This window comes from Passer domesticus, chromosome 24 (genome assembly GCF_036417665.1).
Source record: "Passer domesticus isolate bPasDom1 chromosome 24, bPasDom1.hap1, whole genome shotgun sequence".
Classification (NCBI taxonomy): domain Eukaryota; kingdom Metazoa; phylum Chordata; class Aves; order Passeriformes; family Passeridae; genus Passer; species Passer domesticus.
In genome coordinates this window covers 6,612,794-6,637,849 of record NC_087497.1, presented here as the reverse complement: position 1 = coordinate 6,637,849, position 25,056 = coordinate 6,612,794, and the positions used below count along the sequence as shown (strand labels likewise).

General features: G+C 59.6%; 1 protein-coding gene across 9 annotated transcripts in view; it reads left to right on the top strand.

Annotated features, from left to right (window-relative positions):
- MACF1 (microtubule actin crosslinking factor 1) overlaps positions 1-25,056 on the top strand; it is a 139,499-nt gene that overhangs the window by 7,566 nt on the left and 106,877 nt on the right. For 7 of the 9 annotated variants that reach the window (XM_064398307.1, XM_064398304.1, XM_064398306.1 and 4 more), the window contains one exon: positions 24,915-24,976. In XM_064398307.1, coding sequence (XP_064254377.1) covers positions 24,915-24,976 — 62 coding nt within the window. Of the gene's footprint in view, positions 1-19,339; positions 19,458-24,914; positions 24,977-25,056 lie in introns of those variants that run through there. The other 2 variants (XM_064398305.1, XM_064398300.1) reach the window with 1 other exon arrangement.

Sequence of the window (25,056 nt, the reverse complement as noted above, 5' to 3'; positions counted from 1 at the left end):
TAGGTATACCTGGTTTTTGCACTGGGGTATGGTAGAAAGCTGGAAATACCCCGCTGGGTGTTGTCAGAGCTTGTTTGTGGTGTAGGGGAAATGAGTGTTTGTGCTCCATGAAAGCTTTTCTTTGCTTTTGAGCCTTTCTGAGCTCCCCAGCCCTCCTGGGGCATCCCCCAGCGCTGCAAGGGCCGAGTGGGAGCCCCAGTTTGGGTTGTTTGGCTTTGAGTTGGTGGATTTGTTGTCTCTTCCCTGTTATTCCCCGCTGCAGCTCCTGCAAACCGTTCGGTTTTTCCTGTCCAGAACAAGTTTTCCACTGGCTCATCCCCTCCCCCTCTTAATCCTGCAAAAACAGAGTTTTCCTGAGATGTGACTGCCGAGCAGGGGAGACCTGTGGTGCTCTTGTGGTGCCACCCCGGACCCGCCACGTCCAGGAGGGCAAGGAGGACGCTTGGCACCGCCAGAGCCAGGACTGCAAATGCATTTCTCTTAGACAGCACCACTAAATACCCTGAAAAAAAATCCCAGTTTGAGCGGCGAGGCCTCTGCTGAGCGAGCCAGGACAGGTCCTGAGGGAGCGAGAGCGGCGCAGGAAGGGTCCCGGAGCAGTCCTGAGTTTCCCTGGCGAGCAGGAGTGGAGCAGCTGGCAGATGCCCGTGCCTCCTTCCCTTGCTGCTGAGAGCACCCACCCTCGGCAGCGAGCGGGCGCGTGCCGCAGCGCTGCGGCGCGGGGCCCGCGGGTGCTCCCGCTCCCCGGCCTGCCCGGGGGAGGACGTTTGCATCAGCGCTGCGGGGGCACCCGCCTGCTGCGCCCCGCTGCCGAGGGGGTGGTTCCGAGCGGAGGATGGGGCTAAAAGTGGGCATTTTGGGGGCGGTGGTGCCTCAGCGCTTCGCTGCTCTCGCGTCTTTCGGCGTGCTCGGGGTTGTCCCGTCTGCAGAGAACCCCAGTTCCCACATTCACAGGCCCCCAGTGCCGCCACCTTCGCCTGTGTGGCCCAGTGGAGGCCAGCAGGCCGGCTCCCCGTGGGGATTCCAGCCCCTCTTGCCTCATCCCCGTGCCGTGGCGCATGCCGGGACCTGCCGGGAATGACGGCGTCGGCGCGGGGGTGATGCTGCTGGTGGAGCTTTCTGGGCACCTCTCTTTTGGGGTCTGGGCTGACTCTGTCACCCTGATCCGAGGCCCCTCTCCATTGCCATGGCAGCCTCCTGTCGTGTTTTGGGGTGCTGACCCTCGGGTGGAAAGCGTGGCCCCGAGCCGAGCAGCCCCCGGCAGCTCAAGGGTGCCGGCGGCTCTGCCAAGCTCAGAGCACAGGTCATGCTTCCCCTGCTCTCAGTGCTGTAAACATTAACTAATCAATCCTGGTGAAATCCTTTCTTTCTCGTAATTAACTGGGTTTTTTTGGGGTTGGGGGTAGAACACCTGGAGCTGTGGCACCTCAAAAGCTTTTCCCCGCTCCCGGCGCTGTCCCCGCCTGCTCCGTGGTGCCCGGCACGTGGCCTGGCTTGTTTGGACTGGGACAGCACAAGGTGGTTTGTCGCCCTGGCTGAGTAAACTGCCTTCATTTAGGGAGGGAACAACCTCCCAAGGACTGGAGGACACCTCAGGCTGGGCAGGAGAGGTGGGGGACCCTTGTATGAATCAGGCAGGATTCATTCCCGTTGGGACTGGTGGTGGGTGGCATTCCTGGCCGTGCCCATCTCTGAAGAACCTCATTTTTTCCCACTTGTGGCTGGTGTTGTGCCGCTACAAAGGCACCTGGAGGTGTCTGAGCACTCGGAGGTGCCTTGTTGCTGGAGCCAAGCAGCTCTCGCGGGTGCAGCCGCCTCTTGGTGCCAGGGCTTGCTGGGAGAGCCATCCCACGGGGATCAACCTCGCTCTGGCTGCTGCTGAGCGGGCTGCACGAGGCCTCCGTGGCCTGTGAGATCACTGCTGGGGCTGGTGACTCCTCGCCGGGGGAGAGGAAGCCCTTCTTCCCCTTCATCCCTCGGGAGAAGGGCTGGCCAAGTTCTGCTTCTGGAGCGGAGAGTCCCTGGCTGGAGCAAGTGTGGGGGGAAGCTGGGCTGGGGGCCAAGGGATTTTCCAGCGTTGGGTGAATAACCCTGACTTTGGGGGGGTTTGTGTGGCTCCTCTGGCATGGGGGGAGAGGACCTGAGGCAGAAGGGGGCTCAGGGAGGTGGCAGGAGCCGGGGGCAGCCCTGGCTGTCCGGGGTGGGTGCAAGGAGCCGCTTTGCTGGGTTTGTTGTGGCCAGCAGAGAAACGGGGCTGGTGGCATTGCAGGTGACAGGACCCACCCCGCCTGGCCTGGCTGGCTCTCTGCGTGCAGCCATCCCCGTGCCAAGGCCCCGTGGTGCCCCCCGGGCTGGGATTGCCTGGCACAGGGGCGTGAGCCTCCCACCATCCCGCGGGCATCCCCGGGACCAGCCGCGGCGATGTCCTGGTGCCCTGCTGGTGACCCAGAACCGTGGCTGAGCCCTGCTCTCACAGCTCCTGCCGCTCTTGGCTGCTTTTCCTCCTCCCCACGTGGTGAGAAGATCCCCTGGGAGGGCAGGGGGTGGGTGTGAGGTGGCCTCACCCTGTACCTGGCTGGCACCGGGGCGCGAGCGGGGCTGTGCCGGGAGGCTTTGATCTCCTCTCAGCAGCCTTTGGAAAGGCTGGGGCTGTTCCCTGCCTGCCCTGCTCAGCTCTGCGTTCCCGTGGAGCCTTTTCCTTCCCGGCTCATGCTCCGGGGCGAGACTGGAGTCTTTGACCTCCGTCTGCTGGGTCTGAGCCAACCTCCTTCCAGGCTGTGTCAGCTAAGTTTAGACTGCTCTGGACATACCCTGGCTGAAGCCAGTGGCAAGGAGCCTCCCAGAGGGAAGTAAACCAAGAGGTTTTATTTAAATTTGAAGTGTCTTAACACCGTTGTTTGAATACCCTGGTGATAAGTGCCTTTTTTATGGGTCTGGAATGGATAAATCCAGGCTGTGGGAGCAGCAGGGTGCTGCAGGTTCCAGTTCCTCCTGTCTTGCTGCAGGGAGAGGCTGTGCTGGAGCTGGGGGTGGGCAGAAGGAGCTGGTCCGTGCTGAAATCTCTGGATCCAGCTCCAGACTCCTGCACAGAGGGGCTGTGAGCCCTGCTGGACCATGTGGCAGGTTCCTGCACGGGGCAGTGTTTCTCTGCTGGCTGCAGCAGCGGGGCCAGCACAGCCGTGGGGTGGGTGGCAGGAGGATGCTCGGAGCAGCTGGGAGCAGCACAGGGAAGCCCTGGAAGGAACCTCACTCCCTGAGCTCCAATAATCCAGCCCTTCCCAATCCTCTCCATGGCTCTGCCGTGCCCAGGGCTGTGGTTGTGTTTGTGGGTCCCAGGACGAGGGGGAAGAGATGAGAATCTTGACTCCATGTTTTAGAAGGCTGATTTATTATATTATGACATTATATTATATTAAATGCTATACTAAAACTATACTAAAAAGAATAGAAAGAAAGGATCCATCAGAAGACTCGAAAGGGAAGGAATAGAATGAATAACAAAACCTTGTGACCACTCACAGCCCCGACACAGGTGGCTGTCATTGGTCATCAACTAAAAACAATTTCACGTGCTGGGTAAACAATTCTCCAAATCACACTCCAAAGCAGCAAAACCTGGAGAAGCTGGAGCTTCCCGGCTTCTCAGGAGAAAAGATCCTGGCAAAAGGATTTTTCATAAAATCTGCCTGTGGCACAGGGCGTCTGTGCCGTGCTGGGGCCGGATCTTAGCAGCTGAGGGTTCCAGGCAGGTGAGGCAATCTCTGCCCTGGGGAGAGGCGGTGCTGCCACGCCTGGGATGGGGCCAGCAGCGGGGCCACAGCTGGAGCTCTGACTGCTGGGGCTGGTCAGCCGTGCTGTGCCCCCGGGCAGGGGGTGAGCCCTGCCAGGTCCATGGGCAGGACCCGCAAACCGCCTCCTCTCCTCAGCCCTGCTTGCTCACACCTTTCCCATCCCATTCCCATCCCCATCCCATCCCATTCCCATCCCATTCCCATCCCATTCCCATCCCATTCCCATCCCATTCCCATCCCATTCCCATCCCATCCCATCCCATTCCCATCCCATCCCATCCCATCCCATCCCATCCCATCCCATCCCATCCCATCCCATCCCATCCCATCCCATCCCATCCCAGGGAGGCTGCGGGAGCAGGGCTGGGGCAGGGAGCTGCTCTGCCCAGCACACCCCTCATCCCTGCTGGATGCTGTCCTTGAGATCTGCCTCTCCTTCCAGCCGCTCTTTCTCCGGGGAAACTCCAGATTTAATCTCTCAGCACTGCCCTGTCTGGGGGGTCTGGGGGGGTTAAACAGCCTCCAGCTTGCAGAGGGAAGCTGCCAAGGAAATTCCCTGCACGGAGGATGCTTGTGTTAACGAGCTGGGAAGTTTCACTTCCAAGTTCTTGCGATGTGTCTGGATGGATCTCACCCGGCTGGGGGCCGGGGAGGGGGATCCTCCAGCCTGGGCTTCCCACGGGGATGTGGGGTGGGGCAGGAGGCTGAGTGATCAGATTTGGGCTGTGTTTGGCCCTGGGCAGGGTGAAATGAGTCCTGGGATGTGGTCTGAGTGTCCTGCTCGTGGGTCAGATAAGCCCAGGGGTTCCTGGAAGAGGGGGCTCTTGGCCAAGATGGTTCGGGAGATTCCGGGTGAGAAGCAGGATGCTGCTCCCGGCAGGATGGGCTGCAGCTCCCTGTGGCCCTCAGCTGCCTGCAGAGGTGGGACAGGTCTCCTGCAGCTCCTCTCCTGTCCCTGCAGCCGTGTCCTCTCCGTGCCTGGAGTGTCCCTGTGTCACCCAGTGTTTATCAGTGCTCTGAGCCAGCCAGCTCCGGGCGCTGCGAGGCCACAATTGTGTTTATTTTGTTGTTTTCCTGTGCGTGACAAGCCTGCATTTCCATTTTTCATTTCCTGTTGAGCCCTGTTTCCCTCCCCTGAGCCCAGCCTGCCCTGCCTGCCCTCCTCTGCACAAATGAGTGGTTTTTTTTAATGATGCTGTTGAAGCTTTTCCAGCCTCCCACAGGTGATGAGTGCTGTGTTTTGCACCTCTGCAGCACCTGCGTGGGCTGTGTTCTCTCCCAGCTTCTGTTTTGCCCACCTTGAGCTCTGCTGGGAGCCTTTTCCCATTCCTCAAGCTCTGCTGGGACCCCTGCCCAGGTCGGGGGTGTAATCCTGGCGTGGCTGGGATTGCAACCAGCTCCTTCTCCAAATCTCTTGCTCTGCCCTTACTCCCCCCAGCCACCCACCCCACTCTGCACAGCCACCAAGCTGTGCCTTGATCCCAGTGGGATTTTTGTGTCCTGTCAGGCTGGGACTCATCTTGGTTTTTATTAATCGTTATTCGGGCCCGTGGTGACCCTACAGAAATGCTTCTGCCAGCAGCTTATTTTTCCCTGCAGGAAACTGTATACAAGGGCTGCCTTGGCTGGGAGATTCCAGCTGACCTTGGGCAGTTTTGCTCCTGGTAAATCCTGTGGGAGCGACTCCTTTCCGTGTGGGATGGGGTCGGGATATCTTCCCAGCATGGTGGTCCCGCTCTGCCCGCCAGCTAATGAGCATTAATTAGTGCCCCCATGCGCCACCCCGTGCTTCAGGCGTGTTCATTTGCCACCCCAGTGACGTTGGGGACAGCTGGTGTGGCCCTGGCTGTCCCTGTGACCCCGCTGGGGGCTCGCCAGGGCGGTGACAGTGCAGCCCTAAGGCTGTCCCTAAATAAATCCACCTGCACCCCAGGCGTGTCCAGGATCCATTCCCTGGCTCTGGCATCATCCTTGGCATGGCTTGAACGGCCCCATCCCCTCTCCTGGGGCTGCTGAGGTGTCCCAGCATCCCCCCAGCTCCGGGGTGATGGCGCTGGGGACATCAGGGGTGGCACGGGAGGTTTCAGTGCAGGTGGCTCCAGATGCTGCTGCCTGGGGGGGATATTTCATCTTGGGGGGATATTTCATCCTGGGGAATATTTCATCCTGGGGGATATTTCACCCTGAGGGGGATATTTCATCTTGGGGGATATTTCACCTTTGGGAGGGATATTTCATCCTGGGGGGATATTTCATCCTGGGGGGATATTTCTTCCTGGGGCATATTTCTTCCTGGGAGGAATATTTCACCCTGGGGGATATTTCAGCTGTTTGGGATGCTTCTCGTTCCTGCTGGGAGGGCAGTTGCTGTGCTGGGAGATCTGGGATTCCTGGATGTTTCGGGAGCTGGGGGCTGCCCTGGCTCCCCCCCAGTCTCTGTGTGCTGGCGGAGCCAGCTGGAGCGATCCTCCCTCCTCCAGGAATTCCTGGCGTTCCCGGCAGAGGGGAGAGGAGCTGGGATGCTTGGGGATGGGATCTGGTGGCGTCAGACCCGCTTGCCATTAACCCCCTCGGGGCTGGAGGAGGGAGGTGTCCTTCTCCCCATCCAGGCAGGGTTTGGGGGAGCTCGGAGGGTTCTGGGGTGAATTCCCCCATCTCCCTCCTCCTGTTCTCATTTTGCTGCCTGCTTGCTGTGTCCTGTGGCCATCCTGGAGGGGTTGGGCTCTCCCCTTTGCCAGGAAGGGAAGGATGGGGATAAATCAGGTGGGATCTCACTGTCCCCCCGTGATGGGCTCAGCTCTCCGTGCCTCTTTGGGAGTGTTGGAGAGGAAGGACCTGATGTCCCCTCATGTCCCCTCCACGGGGCTGTTCCCACCCTTCCTTCTCACAACCCCTTTGTCAGCAAGGATCAGGATTTTTTTTTTTTCCTTTTTTTTTTCCTTCCTTTAGAGGAAAATTCCATTGTGCTATTTTTAGTGGTGACAACTTGGCTTCTCCCAACAACTTTGATTCCGCTGCCGGCGCTGCCGGCGGGCGCGGGGGGATGGCTGGGAATGGCCCAGGGATGCAGAGGGCACCAGGCACCTCCAGCTCCTAAATCCAGCCTCTTCATGTGGCCACTCCCTGGTGGAGATGGATGGATCAGCTCCTGGATCAGCTCCTCGCTGGAGCTGAGGATGTCACCTCCATCCCCCGGGGTGCAGAGGGTGCTGGGGTAACCCAAATGTGGAGGAGGCACCTCAGCACTGCCCCTCTTTCCAACTGGGAGCTCCCTGAGGGAATTTTGGCTCCCTGGTTCCCAGCTGTCACGGGCACAAGCAGCAACTGGCCTGCTGGGTTTGCTGTGCTCACCATGCAAAGTGATACCCCCGGTGTGTGTCTGTCCCTGGAGAAGTGTCTGTCTGTCCTGGAGCTGTGGAGGAGGTGGACACAGGGTTGCTTCCATGATTATTTTGGTTTTGTTTGTATTTTTATGGATAATTTGCCATGGGATGTGATTTGCTCTGGGGATGCATCTCCCAAACAGTGAAGGAGCCAGGGATTCATGCCCGTGGATGAAGGAATCTCCCTGCTACCCTGAGTTTCAGGGAGCTTCCCCCCTGGTTTTTGGGGTGTGATTTGGCTCCTGCAGCACATCCTTTCTCTGTTTCTCTCCTCTTCCTGTGGCAAAGCTCAGATGTGTGTGGGAGCCCAGGCAGGATGATCCTGCACCGGGTGGTGGGTCTTGCTCAATCTGCTGGGATCTTTCCAGAGAGGGAATGGGGAGAGCAGGATCCACCTCCATGACAGCACGTTTCAACACTACTGATGATGATTATATTATTATAATTATCATTGTCATTATTGCCTTTATTATTTGATTGAACAGAAGTCCTGGTCTGTGCCTGGTGGACACCAGTCCTGCTGAAGGGCAGCAATGAGCAGGTTGGGCACTTGGATCGCTCTGGGCTGGTTCCTGCTGCCAAAAATTCCTTTAAAACCAGCAAATCTCCTTTTCAGCTTTGTAAGCCCCTTGCAGCCAGGGCGAGGCGAGCATGTGGCGAGTGTCGGGGGGCAGAGACAGGAGGGATCTGCTCCCCATCTGCTCCTGGGCCTCACCTGGCCCATTTTTCCAACATTTTATGGCACTTTTCTGATGGCTTCTCCCAGACTGTCAGCCTGGTGTCAGTCACCAGGGTGGCTTTTCCCACAAGGATGGGAGCCCATCTGCCCCTGCCTGCGTTTTCCTCGCCTTAAATCCCATTGGTTTTTTTCCTTTCCCCTCCCAATTCCCTCGAACACGCTCCTTGCTGGAAATATCCCCGGGACACACAATCCCTGAAAGCCCCGGCGTGGAGGGGTGGGATGAGGGATGCCGGGGGGCCCTGGTGGTTCAGGGCAGTTGCTGGGCTCATTTGCAAAAAGGGGGGTGGCCTCAGCCCTGGGAGGCTTTCATCAAATAAGGAAACACTGCCAGTGGTCAAAGGGCGACGGAGAGGAGTCCAGCAGGAATGCTGAGCTGGGGACAGTGGCTGGAGCTGCTGGGTGCCCCGATGCCACCCAGCTGAGCAGGGCGGGTGTGTTCGGCTGGAAGATGAACTTGGAGAAGTACAAGAAGTTCCTGGATGGACTCGGCACCCTGAGAGGTATTTGTGCCCCGTGGCAGGGGGAGGCTGAGCAGATGGGTGCCACCATCTGTCATCGATCCCCGATCAGGCGGATCCGGCGCTCGCGGCACGGCCAGGAGGAGCTGCCGGGGAGGGGTGCTGCTTCCAGGCCTTCACTTCCCTCTTTTGTCCTCTTCTTGGGTTTGGAGCTGGGCACAAAGGAGCACAAGAACAGCTGGGGAAGGAATTGAGCTCAGATTCCTGCTCTGGGGGAGAGCAGGCTGCTGTCCCCACGGGCTCTGCTGAGCGCGTTTGCGCCGCGTGGCTGCGGGTGCGCGGTGGCACCCGGCTGCACATTGCTGTTTTCCCATTTCCCTTCTTTCTAAAGCTCTTTCTCAGTGCTCTGCCCTCTCCTGCCTCTCAGGCTGTCCCTGGAGAGCCAGCTGGGACACCCGATCGTGCCGGGCTGGCCCCTGGCAGGTGGCTGGAGGCACGCAGCCGTTGTCCCACTGTCACAAGCAGCGAGCCAGGGCTGCGGGAGAGCAGCTCGGCTTACCTGGTGCTTTGAGAATGCTTTTTCTCCCCTTTCTTTCTCGATTTTTTTTACCCTCCCTACTGTCAGAGGAGCTTTTTCCTCTGGAATTCCCAGCCAGCCTCATCCTGCTGCAGGAGTTCTGCTAGAAGGAGAGGAGAGGAGAACAGAAGGCACCTGGAATGCCATCGCCTGTCATCAACAATGCTGTCATTGACTTGCCCCTTTTTACAGCAAGGCCTCGGCTGGGCTTTACCAGCTGATCCCATTGTATAACAAAGGTGAATCAATTCCATGTTTAATTTAGCAGGGAGCCAAGGGAGTTGTCACCAGCGGGCTGGCAGTGTCCCCACCCTCCCGTGCTGCCACCGCTGCTGCGAAGGGTTAATCCCACAGCTCTGTGCTGACAGCTGCCCTGAGTTATCGAGTCTGGGAGGAATATAATTCACTTTCTTGTGCTGCCGTGGTGTCCATCATACATTTTTCCTGAGCCTCGCTGCAGCTGGCACTGGGAATCAATGTGAAAGGAGCCCTGAGCTGCCGTGTGCTGGCTGGGAGTGCCAGGGTGGTGGCTGGCTCTGGCCCTTCCACCTCCAGCCCCTTGGCAGCCGCAGCAGGGATGGGTGCTGGCTTTGGGTGTGGGGTTGGGGTGCCATTGAGCCCCACTCTGTGTTTTGGGGCTGCTGCAGAAGCTCTCCCATGGAGTTTTCCAGCCCTGTTTCCAGCTGCAGCTCGGCGAGTTCCCGTCGTGCCCGCGCGAGCGAGGTGCAGGGAGCCAAGATGACATTATTAATCGTGTTTACAAGGTGACTGCCTGCAGGAGCTGAGCTGGCAGCCTTCCCCTCTCCAGGTGCTGCCCAGAGCTCAGCCAGAAGTGTTGGCTCCCACATCCCAGAGCTCGTGGCACTTTCCGTTCCCGCGAGCCCGGAACAAGGACGTGGAAACGCGGGTGGCGCGGCCCTGAGCAGCCCAGTCTGTGGGTTTTGGTCTGTTTTGCTGCCTCTAGACCCAGTTATGACGACTTTGTCTGTCACCAGCTGTGTTTGCCATAGCCCTTTGTGGCTTTAATTCAATGGGTGGAGGCTGGAGGTGTCCAGCCTGGTCTGGTGGAAGGTGTTCCTGCCCATGGGGGTGAAATGGCCTTTAAGGTCCCTTCCAACCAAACCAGTCTGGGATTCTGTGCTTGGAGGAGGCCAAACACTGCTTGAACCAGCACAGTTTGAGCCCTTCCACACTGCTGGGGGGCTTCCCAGTGCATCCAAGCACAAAAGGGGTGCCCACAGGGAATGTTTGGCTCCGTGGTGCTCTCTGGCGTGGGGATGCTGTGCCGTGCATCCTGCTGTCCCTGTTTGCCATTGCCATGGATCTAAGTGTGCTCCCAGCACTGAGAACAGCCAGCCCAGCCTGCCCTTGAGCTACAGGGCTGGCCAGAGCTGGAGGAAAACAAGGTTTTATTGCTGGAGAGGTTTCTTTTCCCTTCTCCCCCCTCATCTCTATTCATCTCCCCGGGGAGGTGGAGGCAGCAGCGGATATTGGAGCTGGGAGTGTTTCATATGTAAATGCTCGTGTGTGTAAGTCCAGGCCCCTGACCCCCGGCTCCGTGCCAGCATCCATCCCTGTCAGCCCTCCAAGGGGCTTGGAGAGCATCCCAGTGCCCCCAGCTGGGATGGGGCTGGGGGGCCCTGCCAGATCCCTGTCTCCATGCTGGGGACAAAGGATGCTGCTCCAGGGGGGACCCTGCCCCGGTGGGTGTGGGGTCACCCAGACTTTCCACACAGTTTCCATCTTGAGTTTCCCAGGGCAGCGTCGGTCACGGCCCCGAGATGACCAGATCCTTTGGGCTTGGCTGAGGAAACCCATTAGATTACAAATGTATTGCTGGGTTAATTTTACCAGCAAGCACGAGGCCGGCTGGTTTCGCTTTCTGAGGAGTTTTGTTGTTTACTTGGTAGCCGGCTCAAACCTGGCATCTCCTCGGCCCTGTCCGTGCACTGCCAGCTAATCTGGCTCCATCTGACCTTGGAGCTGCCACGTGCTTTCCCCAGGGGAAGCGGGCTCAGATTTTCCCCTGTGACCAAGGAGTGGGTCCATGCTTGTTCCTGTTCCCCTCACCGTGGCTCATGTGCCCGCAGTGAGGAATTTTGCAGCTCCGCTGAGTTTCTGCTGTTCAAAAGGAGGGATTTGGGTGTTAGGTGCTGGCTCTGCTGCCTGAGGGATGTGTGGGGTCAGAGCAGGAGGCAGGAGCAGCATCCTGCCCTGCTGTGTGCCGTGGTGCTGGAGTGGTGCCACAGCCTGTCCCCTTGTCACTGTTTGCCTTCGTCCCATCATGTGGTGGCTTCCGCGAGGAGCAGACGGGGCCGCCCAAGGTGGCCGGGTGTGATAAGAGCTCCAGGACCAACATCTTCCCTGGGTGGAGGCCCTGGTGAGTTTTGGCTCCTCCAGCATGAGTTCTGCCAGCCCTGTGTCCTTGTGAAGAGGAGGATGGGGCTGGTGTCTCCTGGGGAAGGGTGGGGGACACGTCCAGCACGGCCACCCGGTGTCCCATGGGCAGCCCTGCCAGGCAGGGACACTCACAGGCTGTGCCCTTACTGAGGATCTCTGCTGATTTACAGCTTTCCCACCACTGCTTTGTGGTGCCAGGGATGGTTTTGGCCCCAGAAAGGTCCGGCTCAGCCCTGCTGAGGGAATCTGCTGGGCTTGGGCCAGGCTGGAGGGGTCCGGCGGATCCGGGGCTTGAACGGAGCGGCCAGAGCAGTGTTAGCAACTGGATTATTTCATTTGCTTTTTAACAGGGATTAAGTTTCTCTGCAGGAGAGCAGGTCTCTAGGGAACAGAAGTTTTGGGCTCCTGCCTCCCCCTTTTTTTTTAATCCTACATTTCTCTGTGCTGCTGCACGCCAAGGCCAACTGGCCGGGAGCTGGCGGGAGCAGCTGGGATGAAGCATCACTCCAGGGCACAGCACAGCCGTGACCTGGGGTGTGACCGAGGTTGGAAGGACCAGAACCAGGTCCTGGGTGCTTTGTGGGGGCAGCTGTGGGTGCTGTGCTCCTCAGACCCCCCTCCAGAGGCAGGGTGCTGGGGCTGGCTGGCAGAGCAAGCCGCCGCTCCTTCTCCCGCCCGGCGTTAATCAGGTTTCACACTGCTTAGTTTGGGACAGCTAATGAGATCAGGGCTCAAGGTTGCTGCCTGCCCTCCATCTGCAGAGGAAAAGGAGGGAATCGGCTGCTTCCTTCTCTTTGACCTCCATTTCTCAGAGGAGGCTTTGCACATCTCCAGCTCCACCACCGCCATCCTCGTGTTGGCAGCGTGGCCGGGGTGGGGAGACCCTGAGCTGCCTTTTGGGGCACACCTGGGGAGCTGCAGGCAGAAAAAAGGGGGGACCCACAACTTCCTAACAGCACCTTGGGCAGTGACCTCTGTGCTTTATTTGTGGGCAGCAGCACAAGTTCAGCCGAGCTGGTGGCCATACCCAGGGGCAGCCCAGCCCTGACCCCCCTGGCCCCAACGCCCCCATTGTGTGGAGCCTGTGCAAACACAGCAGCCCCCAAACAAAGCTCAGCCAGTTCCCACTAGCCCAACATTTCCCTGTTTCCCCCGCTGCCAAGCAGCCTCTGCTTGGCGTTGGAATAACGAGCCTCTCTGCCGAGACACCGGCTCTTTTGTTAGCTGGCAGAAAAGGAGTTTTGATGCCGGCCATCCCTCCGCCCCCGGCTTCCCTGCTCCCTAAGCCGCTGCTGTGGGAAGTGCAAAGCTTGGACTCGAGCTGCCGGGGATGATCCCGGTGCCTCCACTCCCATCCAGCTCCCCACGGCTCTCCCTGGGCTTGGCGAGCAGCTCTGCGGCCCCAGCACAGCGGGGTCTGCCTCTCACTTCGTTTTTGGGGGATTTTCCCAGCATTCAGGGTGCTCCTGGTGCTGCTGTGCAGGCAGCAGGAGCAGGATTTGGGATTTGGGTTGCTCTCCCCTCTGCCTGGGTTTCTATCAAATCTCCTGCTGGGGGGTTTTTGGGGTTTGTTTTCATGGCTTTCTCCCCGCTCTGCCGGGGTGTGCTGGGAATTCTGGAGCGGGTGTTTATCCAGAGGCTCTGTGGAGGTGTCCCCGTGGCCGGAGGGGCAGGGAGGGACCCAGAGATGGCATCGCCTTCCTCCTCCTCCCCCAGCCTGGGAAAGGAGCCACCTCTCGTGTCAGCACAGGCCCCTGGGAAGGCGTGCAGACGTGTGTGGTGTGTCCTCTTGCACGTGGGTGTGCGAGCAAGCCTTCCTCTGCCCAGGGCTGGTGGTGCTCCCTCCCGAAGAGCCCGTGCTGTTTGCTGCCGGGAGACCTTTGTTCTTTCCCTTTGCTGTTCCTTCCCTTGGCATCCCCATCCTCACCTCTCCCCTCTCACCCAGCGTTTCCCAGTGCATCCAGGCTGGCTCCAATCTCTCCGTTCAGCTTTGATCTGTGTCCCCAGTGCCTGTCCCTGTTCTTTCCCTTTGGTGTTCTTTCCCTTTGCATGCCCATCCTCACCTCTCCCCTATCACCCAGCGTTTCCCAGTGCATCCAGGCTGGCTCCAGTCTCTCCGTTCAGCTTTGATCTGTGCCCCCAGTGGCTGTCCCTGTTCCCTCCTGCCCTGCCCGTGCAGGACCATGCCCCCAGTCCGTGCCAGCTCTGGGGTTCGGTGCTCTCCGGGGTTGCGTGGCCGTGAATTTTGTGGCATCACTCATCGAGCAGGCGCTGCCAGCGTCCTCGGAGGGGTGAGGAGCCACGGGAGCCTTCCCAGAAGTGGGAAGCGATGAAATAATGCCTGAGCTGCTGTGTCAGCAGGATCCCAGCAGCCTTGGAGGGCGGATGGAGGGAGGTTTGTCATGCTGGTGAGGTCACCCCCCTCCAGGGTGACGCTCGCTCCCGGCTCAGGGAGGGTTCCAAAGGCCAGGCAGTGCTGGGGAGAGTCACAGTGAGATGTGTCCAGGCTGGCTTTGTGGGCAGGGATCAGTGTCAGGGGCACAGGGAGCTGGGGTCACTCTGGGGGATGCATGGAGGGGTGGAAGTGCTGCTGGCTCTGGATGCCCCAGGAGCAGTGCTGAATCTGGGGCACCAAAAAGTGAGTGAGCCCCACCAAGGAAAGGAAGGGAATGCCAACTTCCTGCAGGAAATGTGGGAGCCTCTTCCTGATCCTGCTGTGCAGGGAGCAGTCTCCTCTTGAGTTATTTTTGAGGTTCTGGAGGCCCTGGGTTCTCCTCTTGGCTCTGTCCATCTCACCAGAGCTGGTCCCTTTGGGTGGCCCCCTTTGGGATGTCACATTCCTGTAGACCCCATAACTGCTGGTGTGCTGGGGGATTTGCCCTCCAGCCTGGCAGCAGGAGTTCATGCTGCTGGGGAATGATGAAGTCGTGAGCAGGTGGCTGTCCAGCTCAGCTGTTTGCCATTGCAGGATGAAAGCCACAGGAATGATGTTTGCTTCCAGCCTTGCCTGGAACCTCCTTATCCCTGCCCTGCACCTTCACACCCCACAGCAAGGGGGGCTTTCCACGTCCCCCCCAGTGCAGCACTGCCAGCCCTGCTGTGGGAAGGGAAGTCTTGTCTTTTTTAAAAGATATTATTCTAATTTTGGTGCCCAGACGTCTGCTGGAAAAGGGAACATCTCTGTTCTTATCACCAGAGCTTCCTTTTGCTCAGTTCTGATTTTACCACTGATGGTGCCTGGGGAGGGTTCCAAGGTTTCCTCCCAGCCCCTTCTCTCTCCCCTTGTTTTGCTGACCTTTGGAAGCTCCTCTGTGAGACATTTGCAGGCAAATATTGACTTGTGCTGCCCTCACGGTGCAGACTGGGGGGGCTGGTGCAGAACAACCCCCAGCCCTGGCTGGGATGGAGCTGCTCTGGTTAATCCAGATGAACCCCAGCTCGAGCTCCCGCTATTCCTGTGTAAATGAGGAGGGATAATCAGAGCCAAAATCCCTATTTGCACAAACCCCTGTGCTGGGGACCTCGGTTTTCCAGGGCCACAGGAGCTTTGCTGTCTGACACTTCCCATAATCCCAATTTTTGTCACACTGCAGTTGGGTGCCGAAGCCCAGGGACCACACGGGACCCCCGCGGGCTTTCCCCCATCCATCCCAGCAGGAATGTGGCCGCCGGGGGATGATGAAAGCCAGAAGGAAACGCTGAAGGTGGGGAATGTGCCCGCTGTGCCAGCGGCCGGCTGTGCCCGCACACGCTCGGGCACTGGGTGATTCACCGGCAGCAGGAGGGGACGGGGCGCTGGAGCCGAGCAGCGTCGGGAGCTGTGGCCTGCCTCGTTCCACCTTGTTTTTAATAGCCCGGCTCAGAAGAAACGTCATCTTTGTTCTGGCTTCCCTTTCCCAAGGCTGCTGGCGCCGCGGGCAGGGTGGAGCGGGGCTCCGCACCCCGGCAGGGCGCTGCCCGTGCTTGCCGGCACTACGGGGTGCCCTGGCACGTGCGGCAGCCAGGAAGCGTCTTGCTGAGCTGTCTGTCTGTCTGTCTGTCCGCAGCTGCCTTTGCTGTGGTTTGCCAGGAGGGCGTGATGCTGTGGAGGAGCAGTGATGGGAAGGGGGATGATCTCAGCTGGGCATGTGCTCCGTGCCCTGGTGAAGGGTTGGGAGCTGTGTTTGTTCCAGCCCTGTGCCCCCGTGGAAGCCCAGACAGACTCCTGGACCCACCAGCCCCTGGGTGAGGCTGTCTTTCATTTACCAGATGATCCAAAACCTGGGCTCTCCTTCCCCTCCTGGCTGATTTTCAGCACTGCCATAGCTGACTGAGGTTTGCCCCTAAAGCTCCCAGAAAGGAGGGAAAAAACAACAGAAAGGGGAAAAGCTGTGCTGAGGAAGCACGGCAGGAAACCTGGCTCCTGTCCTGCAGTCATGAGTTTGTGTGTGCTCAGCACTGCTGCTGGGCAGGCCCTTTAGCTGCTGTGGGAACCGGGGTGCCACGTGGGCACGGTGGGGTGACCCTGCTGGCCCTTTGGGGCAGAGCAACCCTCCAGGGCGCTCCCAGCTGCTCCCATGTCCAGTTTTTCCTGCTGCAGGCAATGGGGGGGCTTTGCTGGGCTAGGCTGGGGGGCACTGGCAGCACCCTCACCCACCCGGGCACATGGGGGTGCAGGCAGAGCCCCGGAGCCATGCTTCCTGCTAGCTCAGTGCTGCCGGGTGCCAGCTCTGCCTCTGCCACAGCCATGCCCACTCCAGCGTTTCCACAGTGCCACCTGGCTGCCATCTCCCCGCGCTGGGACACGCAGCCCTGCCCCGAGCTCACGGGCCTTTTGCTGCCTTCTGCGAGGCCACAGCAGCCAGGGGGTGAAGGAGCACCCCGGAGGCTTTGCCCGCAGCGATGCCAGGGTGCCTCCGTGCCCTGAGTGGTGCCAGCACACGGGGCTGTGCCCGGCTCCTGTGTGGCGCTGCCCGGCAGCTCCTCCGGTCATATAAGGAGATGGCAGAGCCGGGAGCTGAGCTGGGAGCTGATCCCTGTCGCCTGAGCATTACTCACTGGGGAGGCACATGCAGGGGGGAGGAACAGCCCAGGACACCCAAAGCTTGGCATGACTCAGCTCCGGGCAGGAGCAGAGGGGCTCAGGATCCACGTCCCCCCAGCTGCCCCGTGGGGTACCCTGTGGGGAGCCCTAAACCCAGCTGGGGGCAGTGCTGGGGTCTCACCGTTCTGGGTGGTGCAAAGTGCTGCCCCGAGCAGCCTGTGGAACAAAGGGGGTGCCCTGCAAGGTGGGGACCCCGCTGAGGGAGGGCAGGGCCTCTCCCCTCCCCAGATTCCTGCGCGGGCGGGAGATGGGTCCTCTCCCCCCCCTTTCCTTTCTGGGCAAAGCCGCCTTGCAAGGAACTAAAAATGAGCTGTTAGTGTTTTGGGTGCTCGGGGTGGTTGCCATGGCAGGCGGGGGGGGTGTGGGGGCTGGTGGCTGCATCCGGGGCTGGGTGGTCCCCAGAGCCTGGCAGAGTCATCCCAAAACCCGACGTTGGCTCCTGACACCCCGGGTCAGCCCCCTCCTTCCTGCCCTGTCAGCTTCCTGCAGTGGGGAAAGGAAAGCGGGGTGATGGTGTTAAAGTGAGCTGGAGGAATTTGGGATCACAGGAATCCCCAGGGTGCCTTGATGCAGCAGAGGGATGTATTGATATAAATATATTCAAAAGTTGGTCTTGGTGATTCTTGTGGGTCTTTTCCAAGTCAGGGCATTCTACGATTCCATCAAATTCTATTTATATGCATAAAAAGAAATCAAAACATATATTTACATACAATTATATATATTTTAAGAATTTATTTCACCCAAAGCCTTCTCCAGCTGGAGCAGCTGGCAGCACTCAGTGCATTTGGTCAATCCCTCTGTGCAGGAAACACCCAGGAAGCCCAAGAGCAGCTGAGCCCCCATGGCTGCAGCTGGGTGAGGGGATTGGGGAACCAGCTCCTGCCTCCTGCACCCTTCTGCTCTGGCACATCCCAGCTCCAGCACGTCACCAGCTCCCCTCTGCCTTGCAGGAGGCTCTTTGCCCCTCTCAGGTTGGACCACGGGCCCATTTATGGTGGCCTCGTGCCTGCCTCGTGGTGGGTCATTCCTGCTGCAGCTTTAACAGAAAGCAGACGTCTTTGGAGGAAAACTATGCCAGGATATTTTTCATCCAGGCAGGGATGGAGCTCTGGAGAATATATTGCAACAGCGCCGAGCCCCGGGGTAATTCTGTATTTTTTATCACCCATCTCGTGGTCCCAAAAGATGTGGGGGCTGCAGGAACCCCAGGGAACGGTGCAATTGTGGGATCATGGGATGGCTGGATGGAAGGACCTTAAAGATCATCTCATTCCATCCCCCCTGCCATGGGCAGGGACACCTTCCACCATCCCAGGCTGCTCCAAGCCCTGTCCAGCCTGGCCTTGGACACTGCCAGGGATCCAGGGGCAGCCACAGCTGCTCTGGACAAACTGTGCCAGGCTTTGGAATGTTTCAGACACTGTTTGGGTCTATCAGGTTTTGCTTGATATGGTTTTCTTTGTGTGCCTGACTAGCTGGTGGCTGTTGGGTTTGGGGAACTGCTCAGGGTTGTAAACATAACATAAATTTCTGTTTGCACCTGGATGGAACCCTGGGGTTTCCCAAGCGTGGAGCAGGAGTTGTGCGATGGCATCTGATGCTGCATCTCCTGGGCAGTAAATCCTGAGCTGGGATTCCTGCCTCTCCCACCAGTACATCCTGAGCCAGGCTGATGCTCTGCAGCTCTGCTCTGTGCCCCCCTCACCTGAGCAGCTCCCCTGAGCCCCAGCAGAACAACCCCCTCTTGTCTGAGCCCTGGCGAGACAGAACCAGCGAGAAACGCGCCTTTAATTCCCTGCAACCTCTATCCAAGAGCCGCTTTCTCCCCTGGAGCCGGCAGCGCTGTGAGGGGCTGTGGGATCAATCCAGGCTTTGTGGGAGCCCCCCAGCCCGTTGCCTTGTGGTTACGAGGGCGGAGGGGCCGGGCTGCTCTCGGTTTCCCCGCGCCGTTCCTGGCACCGCCGGCAGCGGAAGCGTTTCCGAGCAGAACCGAAACCCCGAGTAACACCCAACACCACGGTGCAAACCGTTAGTGAACGGGGCTGGGCTGCACCGACTGCCGTGCTGGGGGCAGGCAGGACACCCAGCCACGGGAAGGGTGGGGAGGTGCACAAAGCTCTGGTCTTGGAGCGTCTTTTGGGGTGTTTCCTCACGGCGGGGTGACCTTACATTATTAGAGCATCCAGGGAGGGTGGTGGGGATATGCTTGTGGTCCTCAACACCCAGAAGGCCAAATTTTGTCACCGTTGCTTTCAGCCCCTTGCTGGGCAGTTTCCTGCGGGCAGGCACTGCTGGCTCCATCCCGAGTACCCCGGGAGCCCCTGGAAGCGCTGCCTCCTTGGCACCTCCGGCTGCCTGCTGGCAGGGGACGCTGCTGACTGTCACCCGTCGGCGGGGGGGGTGACACTGAGCTTTTATGCCTGTCCCAAACCCCCCCGTGAGTTCGGGGACGTTGCGGCCGTGCCTCCCCGGCAGCTGCCGCCGCCGATATCCCCTGGGCTGCGGCTCCTTCCCGGCGGGGCTGGGAATGGATATTGAGGAGATGACGTCTCTCCCCACCGAGCGGGGAAGGGAAGGAGGGGGGGGGAAAGGAGGACGAAGTTTGGCCGCCAGAGCTCCGAGGAAAGATGTTTGAGGCGGCCTGACGCTCGCTTTTCTCCCTTTACCCGCCCCCTCTTGGAGCTCCCAAATCTCCCAGTCCCCAAGCCCTGCCAGCTCCGGGGACGCCGCAGGACGCGGCCAGCTGCGGGCAGGGGCGCACGCAGGAAGTTTTGGAAGTTTCTGCAGGCAGCGGCTCAGCCCCCGTCCATCCGTCTGTCCATCCATCCATCCCCTCACCCTCCCGGCAATGCCGGGCTCCAGCAGGAGAAAGAAAGTCGGAGGCAGGCTTGGGATGAAGGGCCGGGAATAGGAAGCGATGCCTCTCTCCGAGAGCTCCTATCTGCCACCCGCTGCCTTTGTCCTGAGCCACGTCCTGGGCATCGCCGGCGTCCTGTACTGGAGGAGCCGGAGCAGGGAAGGTAGGGCAGGGATTGTGGGGGTGCCGGGGGGGCACGGAGCGCTAAGATGGCCGGCAGGACCGGGGCACGGCTTGTTGTCCCTCCCCAGGAGCCGTGGCAGCGGCAGGGACAGGCGTGGCTCTGGGGAGGAGGGAGGAGGACACGGCAACAGCGGGGAGCGCCCAGTGGGCTCTGAACCCAAATGGGGAGGGGGACGGAGGTTTGAGAGCTTGAATTTGGCCTCAGCACCCATTCCCGGCCTGTGTGGGGCTGGGGGCGGGTGGGATGAAGGGGGATGAGGCTGCTTTTTGTCTGGCACACTCTCACGACACGTGGCTGGGGTTCTGCCTTCTCTTCTGCCCCGGTGGCTCCCACCCCTGTCCGTGACAGCGGCGTCTCCGTCAGCTCCCAGCACCGGCGAGACACGGCCCCGGGAGCTTCTCCCGGAGCTGGCACGGCCTCTCCAGGCAGCTGGGGCTGACCCTGCCTCAGTTTCCCAAAATAGGGCCCGCACATGACTGCTCAAGGAGGGCAAGGATTCGTTACAGGGGTGTGGGATAGCTCCAGGCCCCAGACCAGGGCTCCGTAACGCCTTCCCCGGCCCGACCTCTTCCCCCTGGGATTTGTTTGTTTTGATTCCTCGCTCTCTTTCTTTCCAGCCCTGCTTGTTCTCGCCGGTGCCTCGGCATGGGACCCTTTCCCTGCTCCGTGACCGATTCCCTCTTTTCTTTCCCTTTTTTCCATGCAAAGGGGCGGGACTGAGCAGCGCGCGCAGACTTTTCCCTGGACGCTGCTTTGGGATCCGCTTCTTCCTTTCTCCCTCTGAGCTACTGGAGGAGAGGGAGGCCGAGAGGGAGTTGCACAAATGCCATGCAGAATGCACCCTGTCACCCACTGAGCCCAGCCTCGCTGCAGTTCCTCCTGCTGACCTGCCCACTTACTTAATCTCCATGGTGGGCAGTGTTGTCCAGGGTGTTCTTGGCTCCATTTGGGGGCCTTTTGGAAGTTTCCCAATTATCTCTTCCTCATGCTGACCTGCTGCTTCATCCTGCTTGGAGGGATGTTCCCCCCACCCTCAAATCCACCCCTTTTTTTAAAAAAACCTGCAGTCAGTGTTGCAAGCAGCAAGTACATCCAAAGCCTTTTTTTTTTTTCACTGCTTTTTCCCAGAAAAGGGCAGGTAAAGCCCAGTCCTGGAAGACCAGGATCATTCTGCAGCAGGTTTTTTGCTCTGTGACGCTCAGCCAGCTCTGCTGAGCATCTGCCCTGCTCTCCTTTGCATCACCACGTCTCGGGTGTCTCCCTCATTAAATATCTGGGTGTTGGATACTTTTCCACCACAGGTATCTCTTGTGCATTCTTCCAGGCTGAATCAGGCTCCGTTTCCTCTCCCCGGGTGAAAGGCTCTGTCTGTAAATCCTGCCCTGTTGGCTCTGTTGTCATGATGGATTATGTCAGCTCTCAAGTTGGCAGCCAGCATGTTTTAAATACCTTGTGCTCCTCAGCCAGCCAGATTTTTTTGCATATCCCCCCCTGTCAAAAGTGCCAGGTTCAAAAAGCCCCCTGCACATTCTCATTCTTTGCTTCTTTTGAAGGGAAAACTCTGGGTTTCAGTGCTTAAAAACTTGGAGTTTGGGCTTTTTAAAGTAACCAACCCCTCCTTTAGGCCATGGTTGGCTCTTTTTTAATCCCACTTTCACTCTGGGCGTGGGCTTGGAGAGATCCTAGAGATCTCTGTGAGATCAGTGCCCTGTCTGATGTCTCCTGTGTTCCTTTGGGTTTAACAGCAGGAGGAAGTTTGGGAGCCACTTCCCAACTTTATTCCAGGAGCTGGTGGGCAGCACAAAACCCCCTGGTTCCTTCCCAAGGATGGCAAAGGGCCGTGCCAGGGGGCACCGGGTGTCGGTGGGATGGAGGGTGCCAAGGCAGGGTTGGGACTGGGGATGCTGCCTGGCCAGGCACCTTTTATCCTGCTGGTTCCTGGGGCTGGGGCTGGACTCTGGCAGCAGCCTGGGGCAGGAGGAGGCACACGGGGATGGAGTGTGACAGCGAGCAAGGCTGGTGATGGTGGAGGAGAGATTGGGGGGGAGCAGCAGCTCCTGGCCGGACGTGTTGGGGCAGCCAGCACAGAGGCTGCTGCAGGCAGATGGGGAGGGAATTGTCTGTGCAGGGCGTTGTGGTGGTGCTGGGGGGAGTCTCTGGCACCCAGCACCAGTGGGAGCCACCCCCGTGACCATGGAAAGTGCCTGGGGATGCTGAGGTCCAGCAGGATGGGGAGTGGGAGTTTTTCTTTCCATGCTCAGCCGATGCCTCAGCAGCTGTGGGGCAGGATGGTTTTCCCTGTTTCCTTTCAAGATCAAAGGAAAACCCCCAGGCCTCACCTTCCCCTTGAGCAGCCACCAATGCCCCTCGAGGCTCTGTGGGGGATTTGTGCCACAGTGTCCCCGTTCCTTTGGGATCCCCATTTTTGGGGAGGCAGTGAGCTGAGCTCTGGTGAGCAATGTCAGAAGAGGGAATGGGGAGGGAATTAAAGCACGTGTGATCCTGTTCCTGCTCTCTGCTGCTGATGCTCCCTGGGTCACTGCCACCAGCCCTTCTCCATGCCCTGTGTGTGAGGGACCCGAGGCTCTGCTCTCCCTTTTCCTGCCACTAGCTTGTCTTTGGAGTGGGACAGATTTTCCTTTCCTTTTCCCTGCAATCTTCCCTCTGTCCCTGCCCCACCTGCCTGCCGTGCCTCTGCTGAATGTCCCTGGCTGGTGACAAGGTGGTTTTTGGTGGCTGGGGCCAGCAAACCTCTGCTAGACCAGGGAGAGGACGAGCATGGGGTGGGGGGATTGCAACAAGTTACTTGTCGGGGTGACTCTGGTCAAGATTAGCTGGGCAGAGATAAGCTTGCAATGCCTTAATATTGTTAGTAAGCAGTAACCAGCATTATTATTAGCTCAGCTGATAGCACGGGCCCGGGGCTGGGGAGGTTTCATCTGGTTAGAGCCCGGGAACCACCCGAAGGAGGTGAGCCAGGGCAAAAAAACCCCAAAAAACGGAGGAAGGACATGGGAAGAGGGATGTCGTGGAGGAGCCTTGGGGCTGCGGGCACTTCTGGGGCGCAGCGCTGGAGGCGGCTGGCTGCCGACTGTCCCCGGTGCCATCCATGGTGCCATCCCTCTGTCCCCGTGCCGTGCTCGGGGACGCGCTCCCACCTCCCCGAGGCAGGACCGCGGCTCCTCCTGCCCTCCAGGCCGGGGCAGCAGCCGGCGGAGGGGTGCAGGGGTTATATTTAGAGTAGAGGAAGGGAGGCGGTGATAAGGCGGCCCCGTTATCTGCCCGCGTTCCGAGCGGGGCCGCGTCCCCGCTCCGGCGCTGGGACCGGGACACGGCTGGGGCAGCGGGGAACAGCCCGGCATTGTCCCTGGGAAACGAGAGGAGGAAAAACAAGGCTGGTCCCGGCTCGGCGGGACCAGCTCTGCGGGACCAGCATCCCGCTCCCGCCGGGCTCGGCGCCGCTCCATCCCGGCGTGCCGGGGGAGCAGCAGCTCCTTGGCTGCCGGGAGAGTTCCAGACCGCTCTGCCGGGCCGGGGAGGGTTTGGCGGAGCCGGCGGCGGTGAGAGGTCGGCGGCGATGCCGCGGAGGGGGAGCGGCCGCTGCGCGCCTCGCCGGGGACACCGCGGCTAGGAAGCGGCTCTGTGGGAGGAGCTGTGGCACGGAGCACGGAGCACAGAACTCAGAGCACAGAACTCATCCCTCATCCCTCCACACCCGCCGGGTCCCGCTCGGCCGGACGGAGCCTCGAGAGCCTCGGGCAGGTGGCCGGGCTGGGGCCATGGAGAGGCGGATCCTGTCCCGGGACAAGAGGCGGCTCAGCGCCTGCCTGGTGTGCCGGATGTGCTGCATCGGTCAGTACCGGGACACGCTGCTGCACCCCGGAGCTGGGAAGGGACGCGGCTCCGCGGCTCCGGAGGGGGCTGCTGAAGGAAAATCCTTCCAGAAATGAGTGGGATCAACACAGGGGGCAGCTCCGGGGCTCCTGGAGGCCGTGCCAAGGCTGGAGCCGGGTGGGATGGGGAGTGAGGGGGGATGTGGCTCAGCCTACGGGTGGGTTTTGGCACCTGGTTCCTTTCGGTGGCCTGGGGACGGCGTGGGGCACGGGGAGGTGGCACTTGTGTGGCCCTGTGCCTTGTGTCCCCCCGTGCCTTGTGTCACCCTGTGCCTTGTGTCACCCTGTGCCTTGTGCCACCCTGTGCCACGTGTCTCGGAGGGGGAAGCCGCAGGGTGGGTGAGGAAGAGGAAGAACGCTGGGTGGTGCTTTCCAGGCTGCGTGGATGGAGACATCATGAGGTTTTCCTGAGGGTCCCTGGGGCTGTGCAGGGACCCCCAGTGACCCCCCCATCCCAGGAGGGGGTTCTGGGGCTGTCCTGGGGAGCTTGGCCTGGGAGATGCTGGTTTTTCCCTTTTTCTCGATTTTTGACTTAAAATCAAAGCGAGGGGTGCTGCTGCCTGGTAGACCCTGATGTCAGAGCTGTGTTTGGGTGGGCAGATCTCATCCTTTCCTGAAATATCCATGGGGTCCTCTGGGCTGGAGATGCAGTGCCATGGGTTGGTGCTGGGGATCTCTCTGTGCTCCAAGGTGATGTTGTTAAATCCTGCTGGACACAGGGCTGCCCTGAGCCCCCCTCGCTGCCTGGGGAGCTGAGTGGGACCCCCCTGCCCTGTGGGACCATCTCCTTTCACCTGTTTGCCTGTGCTTTTCCTCTGGTATTATTTTTTTCACGGAGCAAAAAGCCTGCCTAGAGCTCCCTCATCTCTGTTTGGCGTCACCACAGATCCCCCATCCCGTCCCCCTGCCACCCCTGGGGACTGGGACCCCCTGGGGATGGCACCCACACTGCCACCCTGTCCTGGCAGCACTCAGAGCTCCCAGTGTCCGGCCAGGGCTGAGCTGTGGGACAGAAATAAACATTAAATCCTGCCAATCCAATGAACCAAAAATACAGGGACAGAATAAGCTGCTAATTGCAGTGCCCGGCCAGGACCTGTTACGGGACATCTGGGGGTTTATGTAACACCCTGAAGCCTTCCAGGAGTGGGCAGGGGAGGGGGACACCCTCCTAAAATTGGGCAAACCCCCTGTGCTGCCTCTGGGGGAGGTGGGGAGGCACAGGGGGGATGAATTCCGGTGCTGCCGGTTGTACCTATCCCAGTCATCCGCGCTGCTTTCGCTAAATATCCTTACTCTCAGCAGGAAAAAAAAGGTGTATTTTGTTCTGACTGGCATTTCCCTGCCCGGGGGGGCGTGCTGGAGCCTCGTGAGCAGCCCCATCCCGCAGCATTCCCTGAATAAGCTGCCTGTGTTCCCTGTGCCCGCCCGGGATCCGCTGGCACCGCCGGCGATCCCTCTGTCTCTTCCCCTCATTTCAAAGTCGTTTGAGTTTCTGCATGAGAACCACTGACCAAGAGCTGCCTTTGTCTCCTTTTGACAGATGAACGGGACAGAGTCCAAAAGAAAACCTTCACTAAATGGGTCAATAAACACTTGATGAAGGTAAGAGTCACGGATTTTGGTATAAAGCCGCTGAAATGACCAGCTCTCTGTCTGCTGCAGCTCAGGACTGGCAGATAAAT